At 41.3% G+C, this 24,274-nt stretch overlaps 1 protein-coding gene across 6 annotated transcripts in view; it reads right to left on the bottom strand.

Moving 5' to 3' along the window:
- Positions 1-2,435: 2,435 nt before the first annotated feature.
- The window catches only part of FBLN2 (fibulin 2), a 106,279-nt gene continuing 84,440 nt past the window's right edge, over positions 2,436-24,274 (bottom strand). For all 6 annotated transcript variants that reach the window (XM_054838245.1, XM_054838249.1, XM_054838244.1 and 3 more), the window contains 9 exons: positions 18,626-18,760; positions 16,325-16,462; positions 15,856-15,999; positions 12,099-12,227; positions 11,449-11,574; positions 10,691-10,807; positions 9,713-9,841; positions 5,512-5,635; positions 2,436-4,511 (listed from right to left, as the gene is read on the bottom strand). In XM_054838245.1, the coding sequence (XP_054694220.1) occupies positions 4,154-4,511; positions 5,512-5,635; positions 9,713-9,841; positions 10,691-10,807; positions 11,449-11,574; positions 12,099-12,227; positions 15,856-15,999; positions 16,325-16,462; positions 18,626-18,760 (1,400 nt within the window). In that variant the 3' untranslated portion in view covers positions 2,436-4,153. The remainder of the gene's footprint in view (positions 4,512-5,511; positions 5,636-9,712; positions 9,842-10,690; positions 10,808-11,448; positions 11,575-12,098; positions 12,228-15,855; positions 16,000-16,324; positions 16,463-18,625; positions 18,761-24,274) is intronic.

The raw sequence follows: 24,274 nt of genomic DNA, 5'->3' as shown, positions 1-24,274 counted from the left end.
TGGAGACAAAGAATGTGCAACAGACGATCTGCATCCTGCAAACCAGATGAAGGCAACTCCTCACCCTGCAAAGCTGTGAGGGGAAGTACAACTCCTACCCACCCACAAAGGACACCTATTTCAATCACATACTCAAGACTTTACACCAGACCACACAAAACCTCCAATTCAGCACCATAGCCACCTATCACAGTACCAGAGAACTGTAAAATCTTACTTCATTTTTGTGGTTTATTGCTTTTCTCCTTTGCTTTCCACCTCGTACACGCAGTTTTCAGCATTCTTGCTTCTGGTGGGACCATGAAGAGTAGGGTTTCTCAGAGCAGTGCAGCCCCCAAGGCTGGCTGAGCAAGCACAAGCAGCGAGCCAGTGGGTGCAGAGGAGCAATGGCCCCTCCACCCACCCAAAAGCTGAACGCTGCCAGGTGCTGAGGATCTGCAAAGCCCCACCAGCTGGCAGAGAGGGAGGCAGCCCCTTAGCTTCACCCTGTGCAGGTGCACTTCGGAATGGCTTTCCCCAGTGAAGCGTGTCTGCAAGGGAGCAGGCTCCTGGAGCAAACCTCCCAGGTGAGGAGGGGGCTCAGCTTTCTCCCCTCTCTCTGAAATACCAAGACTTGTGCCGACAGAGGTGTTTGGAATGGGACCTTTGCAGAGGAGGCTCTCTCATGCTCCGATGTTAAAGCCATTATTGTAGTATGTCCCTTATTACAGCTTTAACCTCAAAGGGTGATCCAAACCATAAAATCCCTAAGTTTGAAATCTGCTTCTGTCCTAAATCACTAAAGAATAACTGATATAAAGGAGAAGAAAAAGAAAAAAGAATGAAGTTCGGGGGGGGGGGTTGGATCTCAGAGCTAATACAAGAATTCTGGCCCATTACAGTTAACAGCTGACTCTTATATGATGGGTGAGCCGTGCTCTGGTCCTCCAGCGTGAGGAGGAGGTCCAAGCTCAGCACTCTGATGCCTTTTCTCTACATCAGGCTCCAGAGGAATGCTCGCACAGACTAGTCAGCACCTGCAGTAATCCACATATATGTATTTTTTATATACAAAGAGATTGGAAAATACTTCCTCCCTGGTGCAGAAAGGAAACAATTCATAATATTAGGTAAAAACATCTTTCTCACCCATCTACTGCTATTTCAACTATATGTTATGTAAATTCCAGCCAAAAGAAAACCTGATGTTTCATTCTGTAATAGACCCATTTAAATTTCCAGCAAACACACAGATTTTCATTTCTTCTTCCTTCCAGTGCTACATTTGATCTTCCTCAGTCTCTAGGATCACTGGATCTCCCAAGGGATACAACGACCAAGTACAGAGAGGTCAAGTTTCATAGAGGCAGGAGTAAGGAACCTGCAAAGCCAAGCAGAACATGCGTTGTTCAGACAGGTCATATAAAGGCTATTTCCAATTTTGGGAATATACTAATAATCTGAGTTTTTACATATATATAACCATATGCCTCAAGTCTGCTATAATTCTTTATTATGTTTGCAGCTGTTGTTTTCCTCATGAATTTATGAGCTTGTATAGTTCTGGGTAGCTGTTCTTAATTCACTGGGCCTTCTAGGAGCTAGACCAGGAGGAGACTACAATTCCAGCCCAAAGCCTTTGCGGCCCAGTGAAAGCCCGTCCTCGCTGGTCAGTGGGTCTTTGGTGGACCTGTCTGCTGAAGTTCAATCATGAGCTCTGTCCTAAGGAAGAGCAAAGGATGCAGTGCTGGCTGTCCCTGCACTGCAGCTCCTACTAAAACTGACAGGGCATACGCTTTGCGTTGGTACAAGATTCCTCTGGTTCTTCTGGGAATGGAGGAACATGAAATTATCTACCATAAACCTTTCCTTCGGCCAGTTGCACTGAGCAGCTATTCTAACCCTTTTCAGTGCCTACAGGACACAGTGCTGATGAAGACATGGGGGGTTTTTTATAACATAGCACTTTTCTTATCATAGTATGCAAAGCCTTTCCTAAAACTTTCTTCATCAATTACCTGTCTAGAAAATGAAAAGTCGGTGTTACAAACTGCCAGATCCTTAATATGATTGACTACAGCCGGTTTTAGTCAGCAAAAGGTCTCCAAGTAACAAATGGCTTGTCCATTTGTTCTCTGACAAGAAAGACTGTCGAGGCTTGAATGTCATTTATGCTCAATCAAATACTAATGCTGTTGGAAAACTCTGGGTGTTGGTGGCTCTTGATGTGCCCCGCTGGGGCATGGAGAAATGTATCGCTGCTTAACATGTATACTGCATAACGGATCTGAAAGGCTCTCCTGCTCATTGCTGCGGCTGCCTCTTCGTCTTGCCAGGCCTGTAGCAGTAAGATACGCATTAACTGAAACGACAAATTGCATAAACATGTGTTTCTTGGTTGGCACTTCCCTGCTAAATGCTTGTGAAACTGTTGACTATGGAAAACAAAAGATGGATGGAAGAGGATCACTTTTACAAAATGATTTTTATAGAAAAAACAAAGAAAAGCTTGATGTATGCAAACTCACAGATATCCCATATTTTACAGCTGGGGAATAGCAATAATTTTTCCCTGGTAATGGGTCTTTATGATATCAGATACAGAAAGATTTGCACTTTATTATTGATAAGAGAGTCCAAATTAAAGAAATGACTTGAAGTGGAAGAAACTGGCCGTGGGATATCGTGAATACAGTACATCTCCCTTCTCACCGTACAGGTGGTGTTCACAAGATTTTAAATGCAGTTCAAACAAATATTTTACAATATAATAAAATCGTTGATTATGGCATAAAAAGCCATAAATTTGATTTCTCAATTTTTTTGTGTGTGTACATACTAGGCAAAATAAGATCACTGTAGAAAAGAACAGATTCTTAAACTGCAGTGTAGTAAACATCAATATATTGTAGCTATGTTTTTCCTTTAAAACATTTTGCAGAATAATTATAGCTGGAACAAAGGAAGCTCAGAAAATTTCAACACTGGAGCTTTTTTGCTTTTTTGGGCAGGAAAAAAAAAGAAAGAAAATAGCCATAAGGAAGTTCTGATACTCATTTCTAAATTCTAACAAATACTTCGATTATACTATGCTTTGCCACATCTGGCCTTCAGCTTTGGACCTCATCCAGTTTCCTGTAGAACTAGAGGAAATCCAGCTCAAAACTTAGGTTGTGTTATTTTCTAAATGGCATAACACAACCCGCCAATTTAACTAGTGCTTTCCTCTGCATCATTTATTAACACAACTGAAGTAACTATCTTGAAGAAGAGAAACAACTCCTCTTTTTGTTTATTTAAAATTGCAAGTGATTCTTCAGTGGCACACCCAAGCTTTAAAATAAGGAGCAGTAATTGATTATTTCATTATTTCCATGCTTCCTCTTTGACATTCCTCTAAGAATTATAATGCACCTAATCTGCACTTACAGTTACCTAAACAGAATGAGTTTGAATAGAGAGGAATCCCAGACAACTACTAAAAATGGCAAGGTGAGCTTTTACCCTGAAGCATGACATGCTCGTAAGGCCTTGGTCTTGCAAATATTTAGCATATAAGTAGTCCTACTAAAGCAAGACTCAATCATAGGCTTTTTCACTGGTGGAGTTTTCTTTTATTTATATATATTTTTAGGCAACATATTATGAAAGTTGGAAGGAGGAAAATAAACCGGTAATATGAGGTGAGCTAACCGTCAGTGTACACGTACGGCCTTCGACACAGCATCTCAACACAGAGAAACCTTGGTGAAGTCAGTGGCTAAGCCAAACCATAAGTTTGCATAATAAAGAGAAATTGCTCAAGGTTCTTTCCCTTAGTGGCAAAAACCAATACTCCCAATTGAACGTTTTTCCTCTCTAGTGCAACACCCTGCAGATGTGACTAAACCTAAAAATAATTTCTAAGAAAAGGTTCCAGCATTTAACACGATGTATGTACTGCCTTTCTAACCCTTCCTTCGCTCATTGTCCAATGATGATGTAAAGAATTACATGAGAAAACAAAACCAAAGATAAAAATTAACTTAATTTACACAACCAATAAAAAAGTTTAAAGCATTGATAGAAAAATAATATAAAGGCTAGATACATTAAATGCCAGTTCAACAGTATTAAGCTTTGGTAGAACAGTTAAAGAGCATAGCACCAATAAAATCCAATGTCGATACATGCTTCAGTACGCATGAGCTGTGATGAAAATGTAAATTTTGGCAAGAAAAGTAGTGTATGTTCCCTGACGCCACAGTTTCATTTCAACATCTAACAAAAAGTCTTTAGGCTCTTTCACTTGTCGCTGAAGATAGACAATGCCCGTGTACGAGTTCAGCCTTCGAGTGCTGAAGTAGTTTTCTTCATTTCCCTTGTTGATAGTAAGGATTATGTTGTCTCCAGCATAGGCAGGCGATGGTCCAATACGGAAAATATGAGCTGGGACCACGATATTGGTTTGGAAGTTCAGCTGGTAATAGGTAATGCGCACCGGGGTATTTTGGCAGTCCAGATAATTAAAACAACTGATTCGTTCACACCTCCTAAGAGATGAGAAATGAAGCACATTCAGTGTTTGTGTAATAGCAGGTAAAAATACATGTATTTCAGAGTATTGCAAAGGTATTAGACCATAAGGAGTCCCAGACTTCAGCTGTGTAATTACCAGCTGCTTGTTCTGCTTTTACAGTGCCCATAAAGCATTTCTAGGTGATATAACTGTCATAGTACAACAGAGATCACGGACACAGAGAGCTGTGTTGGGAAGGTCCACAATGAAGAAAGAGCCAGAGTCATGCGGCAAGCAGCACAGAGCTTGGAAGAGGACTCTGTGATCCATCATCGACAGCACAAGCCTGGGACACCACTCCAAGAAAGTAAAAGCAATCACACTTAAAAAGGTAACTGAAACATGGGAACGGGTAACAAGCTCCTCAGCTTGTAAAGCTGCTCAATTCTATAAGGCAGGAGAAGTATGGCTTAAGTCATAAGCAACTAAACGTGGCTTCCCTAAGCACTGGCAACCATCGAGGTAGGAAATGGGTAGGGAGATTTTGGGGGTCCCAAGCCTCAGCTGCTGGGAGATGTGCCATTCCCAAGGACCCTGTAGCCTGCCAAACTCATTATCCTGCTCCCCCTCAACATTTCAACGATCTCTGAGGAACTGCAATCTGAATATTAAACAGGGAGCCCCAAAATCACTGCAGAAGTGGTACACTGAGCAGCCTGGCAGCCACTGCAATGATATAAGCAGCACAGATGATCTATTTTCTTAAAACCTAATTATAAACAGAGCCCTTGTAGAGCTGCAGCAAGCAGAGCTGCAGGCTCTGGTGACTGCTGTTATAGCAGCAGTTGGAAGGCAAACTGGGGCTCTAGGGCTTGGAAGAAGGAAGAGGCAAAACCGGATAGAAAGTCTCTATATGCCCCAGGTACCGAAGCAGCTCCTTAGAGCTCTGAGCACTTACACCCGCCCACAAGCACTATGTAACATCCACAGTCACTGGACAGGGCTGCTCGCTTTGTTGTGATGGCCATACTTACATGTCAGATACTTTTCTGTAGTTGGAAGGGCACTCGAAGGACAGGCAGCGGAAGCCGCCCTGGATGTTATAGCAAGTCTCTGCAGCCGAACAGTTATGGGTTCCTATTGCACATTCATCGATATCTAACAAGAAGAAACATAAGGAAAAAGTTCAAAAATAAGGCATAATCACAATTTATAGACTCTGTGTGCATAAGAAGCAAGAGGAATCTGTGGGTTTGGCTCTGCAAGCTGAGGGCTGTTGTCTTCACCGCTCAGTTGCTGCGTGCTGCCTCTTGAGTACCTGTGCCTGCTGCCTGCAGACCAGGACCGCAGAACCCTGGAGGAAACACACGGGGTGTGAAATGCACATTCAGGTGAGGTGTGTCAGGTTCGGCTCTGTGCACAGACACTGTCTGGCATTTGGAGTGACAGGGTAAATCACATTGATTCCAATTCTGCTAAAATTCATGTCTTCTGCAGAAAAAATTTCCTTCCTTGACATTATCGGTTAATAAGAGATGACAGTGCCACGCGGCAGTGTGTGCAACAAACAAGGGAGCCCACTCTTCCCTACAAGCAGCTTGTGATCCTTTCCATGCTGTTCGACAGTCCTCCTGTCCCGCATGGCCAGGGCTGGCCGCCTGCCACAGGGGAAGTCTGCTTCTTTACCTGTACTTTGCAAACATTGGCACACTCCTGTGAACCTAGCGATTCGCATGCCAAACACAGACAATGCTGCACAGGGTTTAACTTTGAGTGGAGAATACACATGAGAAGGAAAAAAAGTTCTCAAAACCCAAGATCCTCCCAATGCAATAAAACCCAAACATGAACATCTAGACAGAATCGCCTGTGCTGTTCTACTCTCCCTTGCTCCTGAGGTGTCAGAGATGTGTTGTAAGTAGTTTTATAAACTAGGCTGAAAGGAAACAGAATAAAATAACTAGATAGCGGTAGTCTAAGGCAGTGGAACCCTAAATTTCTCAGACCGGCCAACCTGTCCATCCCCGCAGCTGCTGTGTAAGCTTTCCACGGCTGTTCTGATTGAGATAGTTTTTAAATAGTTTCCTGAAAGTGATGGGCCAATTTTTACAGCTTCACAGGTCACTGGCACTCCCTGAACCACAGTTTCATGCTTAGAGCTAGCCTATGTCATGCGAGGTGTTTCCAAACAAGTGTGGTGCTCGTTCAGCACGTGAGCGCAGTGCACGTGTGACAAGCTCAGTAGCTGGGGGAACCATCTAACTGGTTTCAAACAGCAGAGCACATGCACAGAGTTGCACATGGTGTAGATGCTGCGTGCAAGCGCTGGAGTATGAGGACCAGTCCTTGATGAAAGGTGGCCACTGCTTTAAATTGCTTGTACACTGCATAACATGTATGTGATGGCAGTGGCTCCTTCTTCATGGACGAGGCTGTAAAATGTCCACGTATCCCAAGCAAACAAACATTCCCTCATCACCCAGTGTGCAGGGAGGCTTTCCCCTCCCCAGAGCAAACACACAGAATGGATGGAGGGACACCCTATGTCTGCCTACACGTTAGCCATTCACAGCCTACTGTGAGAAAAGGTGTCCCTCAGGATTAAACAAATCCCCTCAGAATACAACCAACCCATGCTAAAAGCTGACAGGACCTTCTCACTGATGTTTTGAGAATTGACAAAGCTGGGCTATGTCAGGAGAAGAATTTATCTGTGCATGAAGGTTGCTCTGGATTAAAGCGGGGGGCAAATACAAAGCAAAGTAACCATTGCCGTACAGCTGCATGATCCAGGAGATGTAAGCTCCACCAGACTATTAGGAAAAACGGGAACTTAAGAACAACACTTCAGAACAAATCACACATTTTTTAAAATATAAGTTAAATATAAATATCTCCCCGTAATGAAAAGTAGAAGACAAAAAAGAACATTTAAAGCTCAAAGACACTTTATGGCCTAGCGTATAAACGTGGTTACCTAAATAATACATAAGCACAAGCCCAACCCATGGACCTTATAACGCTGAAAACCAGATGCAATAACACAGATCCAGCTTGAGCAGAAAATATTGGCAAAGGCCTCACAGTCACATTGTGTACTCCCAAATGTCTAGAGAATGCACGGAGGCTTTAAAATGAACTAAACGCTAGCAGACAAACCACGTGGACTGTGTAGGGCTCCGCAGTTCTGCCAACTGTCACAGAGGAGAGACTCCTAGAGGAAAACTATAACCTCCCACTCCCTCCATTCCCCTGGGATGAGAACTGATCTCATACACTGACCTGACCAGTTTAAAAGTCTTGCAAAGAAAAGTATACAATAGGAAGTAGGAGAGAATCAAAGTAAATTAAATCCTTTGCTGATTCTCAGAAGTGCCCCTAGGTGAAAAGAAAATTTCTTCCATATTGCAACCATTGTCATGAAAGCACTCACTTCACCAGTTTGGCTGTGCTGCAAAATACCACAGGCAGTTTCTCCAAAAAGATCCATATGTTGAGACGCTATTACATGAGATACAACTTGTCTGTCTGAAAAAAAGGTACAAAGAATGTACCACCAGTAACTCTTAAGAGCTGGTCAGATGATGAGCAACTGGAGGCAGCTCATTGGTGGAAACCAATACAGTCCTCTTGAGTTTAGCACAGCCGACATCCATTCAGACTGTTTCCCTGACCACGTTTTCAGAGACACCTCAACATATAAGCCTGCCCAAACTTGTGACTACAAACTTGCAGAGCTCAAAAAAAGGGCACGTACCCGGGGGTTCCTTCCAGCGCCTGACTAAATGCCAGCTTGTGCAGCCGTGCACAGAGCTGCTGCACACGCGCTAAGTTTTGCAAGTAGACAACTTTGCCCCCTGAGGGGGGTGTGAGTACCAGGTGGCACAGGTACTTGGAAAAGCTTTTCCAAGTGTTACTGTACAGCTCACCGAGCAGGGCTAGCCTGTACAATAGGGACCCTCTCCCCACAGGGCGAGCGTGCAGGGAGGGTTTCGCACCACACAAACAAAAAAGTGCGATCCGTAGGTCTGTGGCAAAGCTTCTTCCTCCACCTCCAGCGCCTGGAGCACGCTGGGTGCCTGCGGCTCTGGAGAGCTGTGCTGGCTGATTAACGCAGTGACTCACACTATTAACTCGGGAAGACGTCCTCAGCTCAAACCTCACTGCTGGCAGAGCTGGCAACTAACGTGCCAGCACTCCAAGTTAGCAGGAAAAAACCCAACCCAAATAAAGCCTGAGGAGAGTCACAGCTGCAGTTTTCTAAAGGTGACTTTTAGGTAAGAATTTAAATGCACATGGATATAACTGCATTCATACTTAAAAAGACATTTAAAAAAATATTTTAAAATCTTTTAAAAAAGATTTTAATTGTCATTTAGTCTGTTTCTCTGCTCCAAAGTCAGGATCAAGTATGCTCATGCCGTTTGTGATTTACACAGTGTAAATTCTCTGCAGTTAGCACTGAGAAGAGAATTTAAGCATAGGAGATACATAACCAAAAGTTATGTGAAGGGCTCCTGAAAAACTAAGAGCAGGAAATGCCTGGTAGTTAGTGTAACCGACTGCAGGAATGCATGTAGAGTACGTAAAGGTAATCAGATCTTCAATCATCCTTACACAGTCAGTGCATCCTTTGGAAATGGGGGATTTTTACTTCAAAAACAGACAGCTGTGCACCAGATGAAAAACACCAGACACCCAGAAGACATTTCTATGATTTTGGAGGAAAGGGGTGGGGGGGGGGGAAGATACATGCCATTTACACTAACATTTACTAATGCCACATATTTAAGCTTAGGTGGCAGACTTCAGGATGTCCAAGTCCCCATTACAGCTCCCACGTTCACTCCCAGGTTTCTGGGGCAGGAAACTACAACTCTTAATGAGGCCACGGATTGCTACATCTGGCACCTCTGAAAAACCAGATCGCTTACCGCTGTGCCAGGGTGCACATACAGCTCATGCAAGTAATCGAGTGCCCCAATTTGAATGATGAAGCGGGCTCCCTTAGGAATTCATTTAAATGATTAGCTCACGCTGCCCCAGCACATTTTCCAACACAGGATAAAGCTGACATTGCGGATACCAATATTTGGCAACTTTGTCAAATACTGGCTTTTTAACAGTGACTAACATAAAAAATGGAGACTTGATCGAATAACCATAATGGCTTAGATTATTCCAAGGATTAAAGCTTCGTGATATCAACCCTTCAGTTCCTAAACTCCTCATTACCTCGACAGGTTCTTCCATTTGCTGCCATGGTATATCCCTGCTCAGGACAAGCACACTGATAACTACCAGGAACATTCACGCAGCGGAAAGTACAAAGGATGCCTGCACTTTGTGTGCACTCATCGATATCTGGGAAAAAAACACAGTTACAAACATATGAAAAAAAGAAAAACAGAAATCTGAAAAGGGAGGCCATAGAACACAAGGAAATTCTTCTCTGACACATTTATAATACATTCTTAAACAAGAATGCAACCATGAAAGTTTGACGTTGCTTTAGGACAGTTGATGGTGCTTTCTGAAACACTGAACGTAAGACTGCTCCAATAAGTACTGGTTGCAAGTAGTGTGGACTTACAGAAAAGAACAATACATCTAGGGCACATCTGAGTTTGAAAAATTCTCTCTGGTACCTCTGTAATTCTTCTAGCATTGCTTTGGGGGCTTCCTTGTCCGAGGAAGAACATGGGTTTCTTCACCATTGCTTAAACAAAGGCTCTCCAAAGTATCTGCCAGTATTGGTAACTTCAGGAAAACAGGTAAAACCCTTCCCTTCTCCATTCTGATCACTCTACTCCTCATTCACCCACCACCAGCAGAAGTTAGAGCAAGCCTTCACTCCACTGTGGCTGAGTGGAGGCTTTAATTGATGCAATACAGGTAAACATTATCTTCCCTCCTAATTTCTTCAGTCATAAGTTCTAGCCACATAAAACAATAACCTCACTGGTTCTACGGTCACTCAACTGTATTCCAGCCCCAAGTAGGAGGCATGAAAATAAACTGGATTTGTCAATAGCTGGAGCTACCTTTTGCAGTTGCTGCAGCAGGGTATAAGTCAGAATCTTCCTTGGGCATCACCTGCAGCATTAGGTGCTGCTAAGAGTTAAACAGCACTTACTGTTAACGAGTTAGACAGCACTGACCGTTAAAGAGTATACGCATATTTAACTTGAGCTGACGAAGCAGCAGCCTTACCTTTACAAGAATGCCCATCTTCTGCTAGCTGGAAACCTTGTCTGCAGTAACACTGATAGGAACCGTAAACATTGGCACACTCCTGGCTGCAGGGACTAGCATCGCATTCATTCACATCTGTATCCAAAAACAAATCCACAGACATAGCCACAATGGTTCAGAACAGTATCTTCCACCACTTCTTGCCTTTGAGATCAGCTACCAGATCTTTCTGGTGAGAGTGAGTAAGGAGGGACTAATTTGTCCCAAAAAGATGTTTCTGCTCCCCAGGTGGAATGCCAAGTATAAGGATGTCTGCTGCACCTGAATTTCATTTCTATGTATGCCAATGAAAACACATACACATGCAAACACGAGTTTCAGACCTTATACGTTACAGTTCATTTAAAATGTGTAATCATTGCCTTAAAAAAGTCATGGAGAACTTAAAAAACTTCCATTCAATATCAATTTTTTCAAGTTTCGTGACTATCAAGTTTCATCTTTATTAAAATTTGCACGAAAAGTGTCCTATTCTAACTTCATTATCTTCTCCTTTTCTCTCATCTGAAAGGAAAGGAAAAAGTATGTGAGGGAAAGGAAGAAAGAGGAGAAACTCATCGGCTCTCATCTGACAGTTCGAGTGTTTGATTGAGTATCTGCAAATTTGAGTACACAGAAATCATGGGTTTACTGTATTTACATTTCACCTCAACTCCTTCTCTAAAGTCCCTTAACTCACACTGGAATTTCTTCTTCATGGAAAAAATGTCAGGTACCTTCACAATGCTTCCCATCATAAGACAAGCGGAAACCAGAAGAACAAGTGCAATGGTAGGACCCAGGGGTGTTCTCACATGTGTGCTGACACAGGCGTCCAGGATAATTCCAGCACTCGTTTATATCTGCCAGCGTAACAAGCAAATATACAATCAACTTAGAAACACAAGCATCAAACAAGATGCAGGAGGATATTTTAGAAGTGTCAGAGATTGATTTGCAGAGCATGAAATGCTGCAACCTCAGGTTTTATGCTGTCTGACTTTGTGCTCTAATTGGTTTACAGTAGCGGTAGAATACAAAATGCTGTATCACAGTCTCTTATAGAGAAAGTTGTGAAATCTTCAGAAAGATACATTTCTACAGCAGCAGAAGCGTAACCCGTAGGAAAGTACTTTGCAGATGACTTTAATTGATAACCTGCAGCTAAACCAAACCAAGGGCACCTGGTTTGAAATCACAGCACGGAGCGGCAAAGCTCTGAATGGCCGGTCGCACTGCCTGACGGCTGCTGTGGGGGTGATTCCATCATCTTTTGAGGCACTGCATTGCAGAACTAATAACTGCACACTACAATGGTGCTAAATACTGCTTTGAGATCCAAGGCTCAATCAATCAGTCATTTCATCTCATCTTATGCCTTACATACCAATGCAGCTTCTGCTGAATGCATCGTACTGATATCCCATCTTGCAGTCACAGCGATAAGCCCCAGGAATATTATGACAAATCTGCCCTTCACCACAACGGTGTACACCCGTTTGACATTCATCCACATCTGCAGAACCAGAAAAAGCAATTAGCTTAAATATAGTTTGCTGAAAATCAATGTTTACAAAGAGAAAAAAAAAGAAATAAATGAAATAACAGGAATAAAAACTGTTACGGTTGTCCCCTGGACAGAGCAGAGAGAATATCAGCTTTATCCACTCTGCTCTTCTCAGTCAGCTTTACATATCTCTAAGGCAAACTTTTGAAAAGCAATACAGTATTTTAAAAGTGAAAATGGTAACTTTAACTGCAATGGAGCTTTCCCAGCATATTCTGCATTTCAATGTAAACACATTTTGATTCTGATCAAACCATGACATTTAAACACCCTATTCTGATGTTCTGCCATTGCATGAGTCACGGCAAGCCATTTAAAGCAAAACAAGAACTAGCCAGAAATTCTGCTCATCCCTTCAATTAAAGCAATTGCTATTTTCATCTCCAGTTGCCCTTTCAGTCTTCCTTCTGCTGTCTACCTTTTGCTCTTTCCCAATGTTGATCTTTTTTCTTTTCTCAATCGACTCACAGTTTGATATTCCTCATGGCCTCCCATCCAAAATCCAATATCAACAAATTCGTTGCTTCTCCAGTCACATGCACCACTTCCAATCTGATTTTAAAAATCCTCAGACGAAGATGAGAGTTTTCAATACAGGCCGATTTACAAGACTTGCAACATGACTAAATAGCTCATCAGTATCTAACAAATCCCTGCTACCATCTGTGACAAGAAGCATCAAAAACTGATTAATCCTCAGAAACTTGTATTTCTTCAAGGATTCTGAGTTCTGCCATTTCCTAAGCCATCAGATCCTGCTTCCTTCCTACTACTCACATCTTCAACTACTTTTACAACCAAAATCCCTGTCAATGTAATATTAATCAGGATGGTAGCCTAAGGCTGGAGGTTCTCCGTACTGCCCTATTAGAAGTCAAATTGGAGCCCTATTTCATTTTGAAGGGTTCCTGGGCATTCCTCCATCAAACAGCTGCCTTGGAGAGTGCTCCGGAAAGCAGTCACTTGCTGAGAAAATCATAGGGAAGTGAGAGCAAGTTACTTATCACAGAAACTTGGATTTGGAGAAGCGGAGATTAGATTAACCCTGATGAGAGGCGCAAGCAAATACTTTGCTCAGTATTTCAGCACAGATTCCCACCTACACAGTCGCTGCTGGCATCAGGGTGAGGGATGGCAGGCAATGCCACTCACCAAGCAAGGAATTCCTGACAGGCTCATAGATTTCTGCTCCTTTTCTTTTAAGATCAGAGGTAGCATCAAAACAAGGAAGTTTCTAATGCAACTACAAATTTTTAAAGTAGCAGTTTTATTTGCAATGAATTCATGTGTGCAACCACTTCATTAGTTTGTCCCAAATTATATATTCCATTGCATTTAGCCTTTAATTAGTTCTAGGGCATTATTCTGTCAGAAGTGTGCTATATTTCACGACAGTTCTGGTAGTTTTCAGTTAAATACAAGAGGCAGTTTTTAATAACTCATTTACTAAATCAGAAAATAGGAACATTTTAAAGAGAGATGAATCCTCTAAACAGAGAGGATGACCATACTAGTGTAGTTCTGCTGGAGAGACATGTGCAGATGATGTATTTACCACTGTGAATAAATCTGAATCAGAAATCTAATTAGCTATTGTAATGCCTTAAAGAAATGAGTTTTTATTATAGAGAGGGGAAATTAGGACCATATGCTTTTCTTTTTTCTTCTCCATGCCCTCTGCCTACTTAAAGAAAGGCATAACAAAAAAATACCAAAAGATAATGACTGCAGAGTGCGCACAGTGGAGACAGAGAAATCACCAATTAACATTAAACATTTGTTTTCCCAAAATCAAACTAGAGAAGCTTCCTTATACCTGCTCCTTAAAAGCACTGTCAATCATGTAAAGTGGAGACAAAGTATCATCAGTAATTACAATGCATTGTGTTAACTCGTCATGCTTTGAAGATATAAATGCTGTATGAACAATGGCAATTTCCTCCTCTGTCACATATTTACACACAGTCACCCTCTTTTAGGAGAAAAAAAAGTGTGATTCTTTCTATAAATCATCAGTTTGAAGTTTAGGAACATAATTTGCCGTAGCCATTAGCTGGGCTTGAAAACAAAGGCCATAAACACCACGGCCAGGACTTCTGAGCTGCACAGTGATGACTGCTGACTCGCGAAAAAAACGGCATTCACGGAGACACTGGCATGGTGGTAACCCTAAAAACAATTTCAGGGTCACCACACTTCAGGTGGTGCAAACGTACCCAGTCCAGTTGAATTTGCTGAAACAGGACTGATGGAAACCAGCTGAAGAGCTGTGTCTTCACAGCAACTGGGAGAGAATGGACTTTTGGACCTTCCCTTTGTAACAAGCAAAATATTTCAGGCTTCTGTATAATAAGACAGCAAATGAGACTGCACTACTTTGCTCCAAGTTTATGAAATGCAACCGCTGGAGCTGTTTTAGGAAGCTTTCTCAATTTCCTAAGTTACACACGTAAACCGTGCCCATCTTCTGCTACTTCCAAATGTTCCCCACCATCCCACTGGCCAAGCATGGTCTGGATAGTCCTGGGGGTAAAATCATGAGGGGAGACAGAGCGTAACAAAGAGCAAAAAAGGAGAATGCAGAAATTTATGTGGAAATGGGGTCTATCTATACCACTGTTTTTCACTACAAGTTGCTAGTCATGACAAAATTAGTAGACAGCTGCCAACACGGCTTCCACCCACCTGTAGTATCATAAAAGTGTATTTTGTTTGTTTTTCATCCTTCCTTTTATCCAAAGGGAACATAGGTAGACATCATTAGGATATCATCACTAACCAAAATGCTGATTTGTAATTTCTTTTTTTTTTTTTTCCTGCTGTCATTTTATGATTTCCTACTTTGTGTAACACAGAACATAGGGAATCAAAGAACAGGGAGCCAGCCTTGCCTTGGGCACCAAGGAACAAAACTTTCAATTCCTTTGTGCCTGGCGTGCTCATTTACAGAACAAATGCTAATAAGAGATGAAATTGGCTCTTCTGAGTCAGTAACTCTATAAACACATTGGAACAAAACCAAATCAGTATCAAGCTGCATGCCGGCCATATGAGTATTTCAGCATTCTTTTCATAAAGAAAGTTAAGAATTTATCCTAAACATACACACAACTGGATGTACATGGGGAACACCATTCATAGCGCTACAAAGAACATCCACTTAGCGCTACTCTCATGAGCCCACAAACTCAAGTGTTTCTCATTTGCTGCATCCCATGGCTTCAGACCGTATCGCTTACAGTGAGATAGTGTAAAAAACAGCAAAGGGCCATGGTTTTGACTGACAGCGTGAGTTTAAAAAGTAACTAAATCACATTCACTCCAGAATGGAAGTCAGTAAATCCCATATGCAGCCAAAACCAATGTCACCCGGCATACCCAGAACAACTCCGTGCAGCCATCAGACATCAGTGCAGCATCCTGTAGTGCTAACAAATCGCTGAGCTGCTTCAACAGCAAATTCCCATTCCTCAGATAAATTTAGGAAACTAGAGGTAACTCAAAACCTCTTTTCAGAAATGAAACGCACTTTTTCCCCTGAGAGGGCACCTGACCAAACGCTGGAGTCCAACCTTACCGATGCATCGGGTTCCCTCCTCATTGGAGTGGTACCCTCTGCTGCATGTCAGCGTGTTCCTTTGGCAGGTGTAAGAGCCAACGGTATTGATGCAGTTGAATCCTGGTTTACATGGCTCAGGCAGAGATGTGCATTCATTAATATCTGGTGAAGACAAAGAATCAGAATAGTGAGAGACGCTATGTAACCTTTCCGGTCTGTTTTCTTCTAGCTGTCACTTCTTTTCCTTCATTTCAATTAATTGTGCTGCAAAATACAAGGCTGATGAAGGTCTGCTGTGGTAACACTTTCAAATTCAGTATGCAAGTATACATATCTTTAAAAGGACAGCGATTCTTTCATTTAATTCACAGCAGGATTTGAGGAAAATTACAGGTGGTCAATATACAGCCCTTGGACAGGCTCAAAGGAATAGGAGCTGGCCAGTGCTGTGCACATGTTTTACAAACATATTGCTGGTCACGCTTACCAACACAGTTTCCCTCAGGGTCTTGTAAAAATCCATCCATGCAGCGCTGCTTTGACTCACAGTAGAATGATCCTTCCGTATTCTGACAAACGAAGTTTACTTTACAACTATGAGTTCCTCTCGTGCATTCATCAATATCTGTTAATCAGATCAAAACACCAAATTGTGACGAGTTAAGCTGTAATTTTCAACAGTCTTCATGACTAGTGTAGAATTTCTTTTCTCAGAAAGGAAGTTAGGAAGCATCATTTAAACCAGACGCTCCACGTTGCCCTTGGTCAGTCTGAGGTTTAGGTGTGTTTGCTGTTGGTCATCCACTTCGGTACGGGCTTCAGAATTTGTCACGTCCTGTAGCAAATGTGATTCAGGTCCCTACTGCCTTGTTCACAGCATCTCTTGTAAACCACAAATACTGAAACATCTGCTCTTTTAAAATCCTAAAGACCCAAATTAAAACTAGGAATAAGGATGCATAAGATGAGTAACACACTATTTCACAAGCAAAGTGGTCTCATTTCTTATATACCTCAGGAATTCTAGGTAGAAACCTACCTCCACTGAGTTTAATACTAAAAGGACACCTTGCTTGAATGGAGCTGTGCACATGTGTATATATTTATGTACTTAAGTACACCGAACAAACACTTATCTAACTCTGGAAAGTATTCTGAAAAAAATTTGAATGGCAGGTAGTAATATTAGTAACAAATGTTGCTTTTTTCTCTTACTCTGCAGCCGGAGCTCTACACAGCTTTCTCATTTTTTTATTATGTATATGAAATTATTTCTCAAATTATGTTCACCAACTTAATGCTTGCTTTCTAGGTATGTTGAAAATGCTTCCTGCAAGTTTCACACTTACAAATTTACACGCCACTGATCTGTGTTGAGTAACTGCATGGGTCAGTTGGTATAGTGGCATTACTGCCATTTTCCAGCTGAAGAAACCCCACCTAGAAACAGACTTGAACTATAAATACGTTCCAAATTCAGTTCCCGTGAGTATTTTCAAATGCTACTTTAACATACGCTGGTTCCTGAGAATGCTCCCCGTGATGAACATCTTTACGTGAAGATAAAGACAAATGGAGGAAACTCCACAACTGAGGAGCCCCTACTCCTCCAGGCAGACAAGGGGAGAACTGCCGGCACTTCTCTTTCTGTCCTAACTCCTCAGATAAATGTTAAGGTCACGAGGGAACATCACCAGTCTCCCAGAAGGTACTTTATTAATAAAGTCTTCCTATCATCTTTATTGATTGAGACAAATAAAAAATGTGGAATTCAGTATTTCATAAACCTCTGCAAATTCAATAGTTATCTGTAGGCAATTTTACACAGAGTAGTTCTGGCATTCTAGTCTTATAATCTATAAGTCATTAATTTAAAGGCTGCTTTGAAACAATTTGTAAATTTAATATCTGTTATAATCTAACTTTAAGACTAGAAAGCAATTTAGATTAGCAATAAATGTTAGAAATGCTATAGAATCAGACAAGAGAACAAGATGTTCACAGACAGCCTCTTCAAGTAAACCAAGGTTTACTTATGACAGCTGTATATAAAAGCGAGATTTCTGATCACTTCTGTTTTATAACCTTATGTTGTATGTCAAGAGCTACGTTCTTGCCTGAGGCATCTCTTATTCCAGTTGTCAGGGAACTCTTTGAGTAAAAAATTTAGGAGTAAATAACTCTGACTTCTGCCCTGAAAGGCAAGGCACATGTGTCTGCTGCATACTCCAGCGCTGCAGAGCAACTTCTGCTGTGCTACGACTGCTGAGGTCAGCTTCTCCATTAGACCTCCATATAGACCAAGAAGTGGGAGATGAAGAATAACTTCTTAACCCCACGACCACTCAAAACGTAAATAAATGCAGACAGGCCTCCTAAACACAGGAAGGACCGGACTGAGTCGGTCCCATGATCCATTCAGGCTGTGATTCAGTGTTCAAGAGCAAACACTATCAGCCATTTCAGAGAGAAGTAGAGCTAGCCAGAGGAACATAACAGAAATTCCTCCATCAGTGAGATCTCTCTCTAACCTCTTAAAAACAGGGAAAACCCTAATTCATAATTTTTCGTGCATTTTCCAAAGTATTTATAGTTATCCCTGGGATCTATTTCAAATAAATGAATGTATAGAAGGGGCTCATGAAGCCAAACATTTCCATGATGATCAGCCTTTTTGAGTTACAATCCTGCTAGCAATCAGCACCAGCAACAATAAAATGCTTTGCAATCCCCTTCCTTTCCTTTTTGGGAACAGGAATTGCATCAGCTGAAAAAACACTTGTCTTACCAACACATTCTCCATCCTTAAGTTCATAACCTGGCTGACAGCTCAATTCCTGGAGACATTTGAATGATCCCATGGTGTTGACGCAATGCTCTCTCCGCTGGCAGGTGTGCGAATCTGTTACGCATTCATTAATGTCTACAAGAAATAGTTAAACACTTCAGTACCTCACATTTATCAAGAGATCTGCCCCTTCCTGCTCGTTTGGAAGGAGTCAAAACCTCAAGTGAAACCGTTTCTTCCAAAAGACAGTCAATATTCTTCCAAAAGATAGTCAATACACACTTTGCCACAGTGTCCTGATAAACGATGTTTTATTCCAGGATCTTTTGTTAACACAGAGTAACTCAAGAGACACAAATCACAGGGAGATATCCTTCTCCTCCCCGCAGCACATGGTGCAGGCATTGAGGACAAGGGACAGACAGAACTGATTAAAAGCAGGGTGGGCAGAGCATTGATGATCAGCTTCTGGTCTAATGGATAGAAACCTCCTGGACAACTTGAATGAGAAAGTGATTAATACTTATTGCTCGTTACCAGGTTTTCATAGCTCAGGCTACGTATCAGTCCTTCATGCCGGATAGACAGGAGCTGCTGGTGTGGGGCTGCTGCAAGAGGTAGGTACTGAGACTGCCTGCCCCGCTGCAGCTGGAGTCGCGCAACACACTGATTTCCTAAGGAATGCCTCATTAGAACTGCATACACAAGAAAAGACGGAGAGAGGAATCCTGAAGGCTCAATCAAGTTTGTAAATTTGTATTTAAATCTTTAAAGAGATCTGATTTCAGCAGGTGGAGTAGTAGAAAAGTTCTTTTTAAAAAAATCACTTAAATACAAGATTGCAGAATTTAGGACAATTTGGAAAGGAATATGCCACACCATTAAAATGATACGTTTTGATAGGCTTGGATGAAATAATCTCAAATTCAGGTTTTGCTTATTTTAATAATGAAAGCTAAGAATAGCATGATGAGCAAATACTTAGAAGCAACAAAAAGGAGTAGAGACTGGGAAGAGAAACTTTCTTGCCATTCTCCACAGAATCTTACACGTTCGCAGTTCTATATAAAGCTAAGAAGTATTTCTAGAACTAACAAAAGCCAAATGTGACCATAACTATTACCAATCATCCGGTTTCTCTGCGCACAAAGCTGTTTTCGTACCACACAATAAAGCAAGTACTGTTTAAATGAGATTTTTCCTTTTGGCTGTAGAGCCTCATTCCCAGATAACTACAACATCAGATATATCACTTCCCCTTGTGGAGCATGAAAACAGGAAAAGCCATTTTAAAAGCTTTTTGTCTTAGAAAACGTGCCAGCTTGTTTTCTACAAAATAGATGAAGAGAAGCACCAAGAAATTTCAGTTCCTGCTGAAGTCAGCTAACTAGTGATGTGCATGGATTTTTGCAAGACCAGTATGTTAGCTTGGTGCCATTTCACTTCTCATTTACTTGTGTTTTCTCTTTGCTTGCCATTGCTATTCTTCACATGTTGTGTACTTGCTTTCCAAAGCCAGCCAATTAATCCACAGCAAGGTCTCTTCCATCAGCTTGGATATCTTTGTGCCTGTCCCACTTGTGTTTGTGAACTTCCACTGAGTGGCAGGTACTTTTCTACCCCAAAGTTTTTACGGGGTTATGTCCTCCTTGTATGGTTTCCCAGTTTCTACATATTAGAATGAAGAATATGCTGCAATATTCTCGTAAGTGGTCTTGGGGAAAAAACCACCAAAACCACACCCAAAACAAAACAAAACAAATCCCCTCATATACTGGGAGAAGAATATGAGTTGCTGTGGTAGACCTCTCCCACCTCACTAGATGTAGTTCTTAAATAAATATGAGCTTATTTTTTGTTGGGTTTTTTATTTGGTTTGGGGTTTTTTTTGTTGGTTTTTTTTTTAATTTTAGAGAAGAATGGCTATGGATAGCTACTTAACAGCTAATGTCAATGCAAGACTTTCTACTGGCTATACAACAGATCTGAGCTTATCTCTTCTTGCAAACCACAAAAAGCCTTCTCATAGAAACAAACTGTCAGCACCACAGTGCAGCATATGAACTGAAGGCAGTTCAGCAGGATGTCAAAAGAGCCACTAGGAGGAAAGCATGTTTGTCTGAAATACCACCCAAACAAGGTAGGAAGTATCCCACCTGATTAGCAGGTGTCAATGGGGAAAAAGGTGGTTAAGATTTCACAGAGAAGAACTAATATAATTTCATGTTTTGTCCACATTTTTTGATTCAATTTTCAAATTTCTGAGTACTTGAGAAAATAAGTAGAACTGGCCAGAACGCATTTGAGGAAACTAAAATTATGGAAACTGGAATATTACACGCAGAATTTTTGCTTTCGATGAACGTTCTGTGCACAAGTGATACACTGATGATCTCTAAAGCCTAATGATTGTGACCTGGGCTGAGATGCAAGGCTCACACTATGAGCCAGGTAGCATGCAAGGCTCTGCTCTGTCCTACCCAATGTTAGGGCACGAATCTCCATCTCTCGTATCAGGCCAGTTGCCAGCCCACCAAAGTTCCCTTTTTGCTGTTACTTAACAGACATGCCATTTTTTGTTCATTTTTCTAAACAAATTCCTAAATTGTCAATGCCACAAAATGAGATCTCAGAAGACTTGCAGCATCTTTCTCATGAGTTCCCATCTGTCCATGTCATCACTCTACCATCATGGCACAAGCAGAGGGGACTGAGGACTGAATACATTTCTATAAAACAGGACAATCTCTCTCTCTCCTTTTTTCCTCTCTGTTGATTATCCATAAAATCAAGAGGGCCCATAACTTGTATCTCTTCAGTACTGGAAACCAACTCAACAAGTCAGTAGGATGCTTGACAGAGCACTAGGAAAAATGAGAGCTATGTTTCCAGTTTGAAACAAAGTTAATTCCCAACATTGGACCAGCTGTAGTCTTCATCCAAGCCAACTAAGACTGTGAGGCAGGGCAAGATGATATTTATTAAAAAAAAAAAAAAAGAAATGAGAGAAAATAATTCAGTAATATATTAAAAACAAGCCACACAGTTAATTTTTGAGAAATCTACTAGGTCTATGTGTGTGGCAACAACATTCCTCACTTTATGTCAGTAAAAACCGGAATGAAATGTAATCACGTAATATCTCATTTTTTCCCTGGAATTGTTATTGAAAACAGCAGCATACACATGATTCCTGAGCATATCTGTTGCATCTAAGAAGCTGAAATTTTGCAAAAAAATATCAACATTCACCTACTGTTATTTTTTTCAATACGTACATTGACATTGAGAATTAATTTTTTGCACATTTTATAAAAATGTGAAATGCAGACTTTTTTTGTCCTGCATCTGTAGTTTCTCATGATTTTTTTTTTCTTCAAATTCCTTCAGCTCAATTTGTTTTATGGAATACATCTGTTTTATTTAGAAGCGTCGTTATTTTGCAACCACCCATCCTGTGCTCACGCACAGTCCCTATGGTTCAGCAATAAAGTGACCACTTACTGCTCACTCTGGCAGGAGGGAAAATTTAGATGGGAGTAGCAAAAAAAAGTAGCAAACTAGTCTCCCGTCAGTGTGCGTGTGGGTGGTGGTAATGACTTTGCCTGAAAGTCACCAGGAAAAGCAATCCACGTTAAAAACGTCCCACCTGGCTCTTATCTCTGGAGAAAATGGAGCTTTCAAGCCTAAAGACATTTTAATATCTATTCACGAAATTACACAAAGCTGGTGTGTGCAAGCTATTTAAACAGCTGGTGACTCTTCATTGTGCATAGTTGGCTTTCAGGAATTCTGGATATCTGCTCCTGAATGCACTTGGGATTATAACCTTCCACAGTTTGACTAAAGGAAGTTCAACAGATAAAAGGTTATTGGTTGTTTTGTTGCTGTACAAAGATCATTCCTACTGTCCCTAAAGTGTGCAGAGGGTGCCACCACTAAAACAACAATCATTTGCAAACAAATTACCAAAGCTTTCCTCACGGTGTTTGAGATAGCTCAAGATGGAGCACAAAAGCAGTTCAGCTGGAAAAGGATACCTGAGGCGAATACGGCTGCAATGAGGCAGCTGAATGAAACAGAAACCACAATATGCTTGTGGCTTTCCCCTTTGACTGAAAAAGCAGGAAAAATGTTAAATACCGCAAATGTTCTGCAGGCAAACACACAGAGCAGAGCTGTATGAGAGTAGGGAGAACGCAGGGTACAGCTAGCCGAAAAGAAAGAGAAACTTCACAGTGTCTAGCTTATTTACAAGGATACCTGTAAAAACCCGACTTGCATTAGAGAAATACAGAGGTTTGTTATTTAGTCAGGAAGAAGAGGATCTTTTAGCTTTACAAATGCGAGCTGTATCTTCCATTTTACTGGTGATGCCTGAGGTTTATCTTATATCAGTCACAATCAAACTCTGTTATAATGTCATATGGACAGGAGAGGAAGAAAGTGAATAAAAGGAAGCACTTGGCATCTTCTATAGTACCTTCTGCCAAAGTAGCTGACAAACATGCATTAATGTAGTTTCAAAAGCTCCTGGGAGATGTAGAAAAGGACAGATATTTCCCTACTGCATAGTCCAGGAAAAACATCAGGGGATTAAATGGTAAGATTGTCAGTGGCAGAAAGCAAGGGGAGGCAGTTCCTTCAGCTGCTCACTTACCAGACCATATATTCAGAAGTGTGGTGCGTGCAGCAGGCTCTGTGAAAGTCCTGAAACACGCCATGCAGACCGTGGCCAACTACAAATACCATCTTCCATCTCACAATCTGACAGTTTCTCTGAAAGGCATCCTTCCTTCCAGTGGTGATCTCTCAGCCATTTAATTTAAACTAAATAATTTCATTAGTTTTCCATGCTTACTAGTATCTCTGATTAAAAAATAAATAATAATTAAAAAATAAGTCCAATTTTTGCAATTTAAGGAAAACCCAGAAGGTAGTAAATCACATTTCTGCTCTAAACTATGACACTGTATAAACTTTCCTGCTCATGCCCTCATGCCGTATGATGCTCATTAATAAGATGAGATCATAGAGCTTTAAAAGATAAGAACAAAACCAAAGCTGTGATGGTTAGAAAAACAACGTTATAAAAGTAGGGAGAAGGACAGGGGTGGAAGAAGGCGAATGTGTTCACATGTGACATTGTAGTGACAGGCACCGCTGCTGTCATTAATGACTACAGGGCTCCAGGTTTCCAGGCATTACCACACAGCACTGCTGCAGCTCAGGTGCCTCCTAGACCAGCCACTAGAAAAGTACCCCAGATGGAAACTCTTTCGTAAGCTCAGGCCTTGGCTTTTTGAAGCAAATTAAATCCTCATAAATACACTTGTAAAAATAGATTAGTTTCTTATATGAACTTAAATAGCAGGGATGATACAGCAGTTATGACGCATCTTTGACTTTTATATGAAGAAATTTGTGCCAGAATCAACGAAAGACTAATCTGAATTTTAAAATTCCAATCACTTTGGAATGGACCTTTTCCACTGCCTGGATTTCTGCAGATTTCTCAAGCTATATTGATGAAATTTTGCTGTTCCATGATGTTTGGGGATTGACACTGTCCAGGGAGATCAACCGCTATGTTTTCTTAGTCCAGTTCAATAGTCATCAGTACTGCTGTGGTCATCATACCTATGAACT

This window comes from Grus americana, chromosome 11 (genome assembly GCF_028858705.1).
Source record: "Grus americana isolate bGruAme1 chromosome 11, bGruAme1.mat, whole genome shotgun sequence".
Taxonomy (NCBI): domain Eukaryota; kingdom Metazoa; phylum Chordata; class Aves; order Gruiformes; family Gruidae; genus Grus; species Grus americana.
Note: the sequence above shows the minus strand (reverse complement) of the source record. Positions and strands in the feature narration are given on the sequence as shown.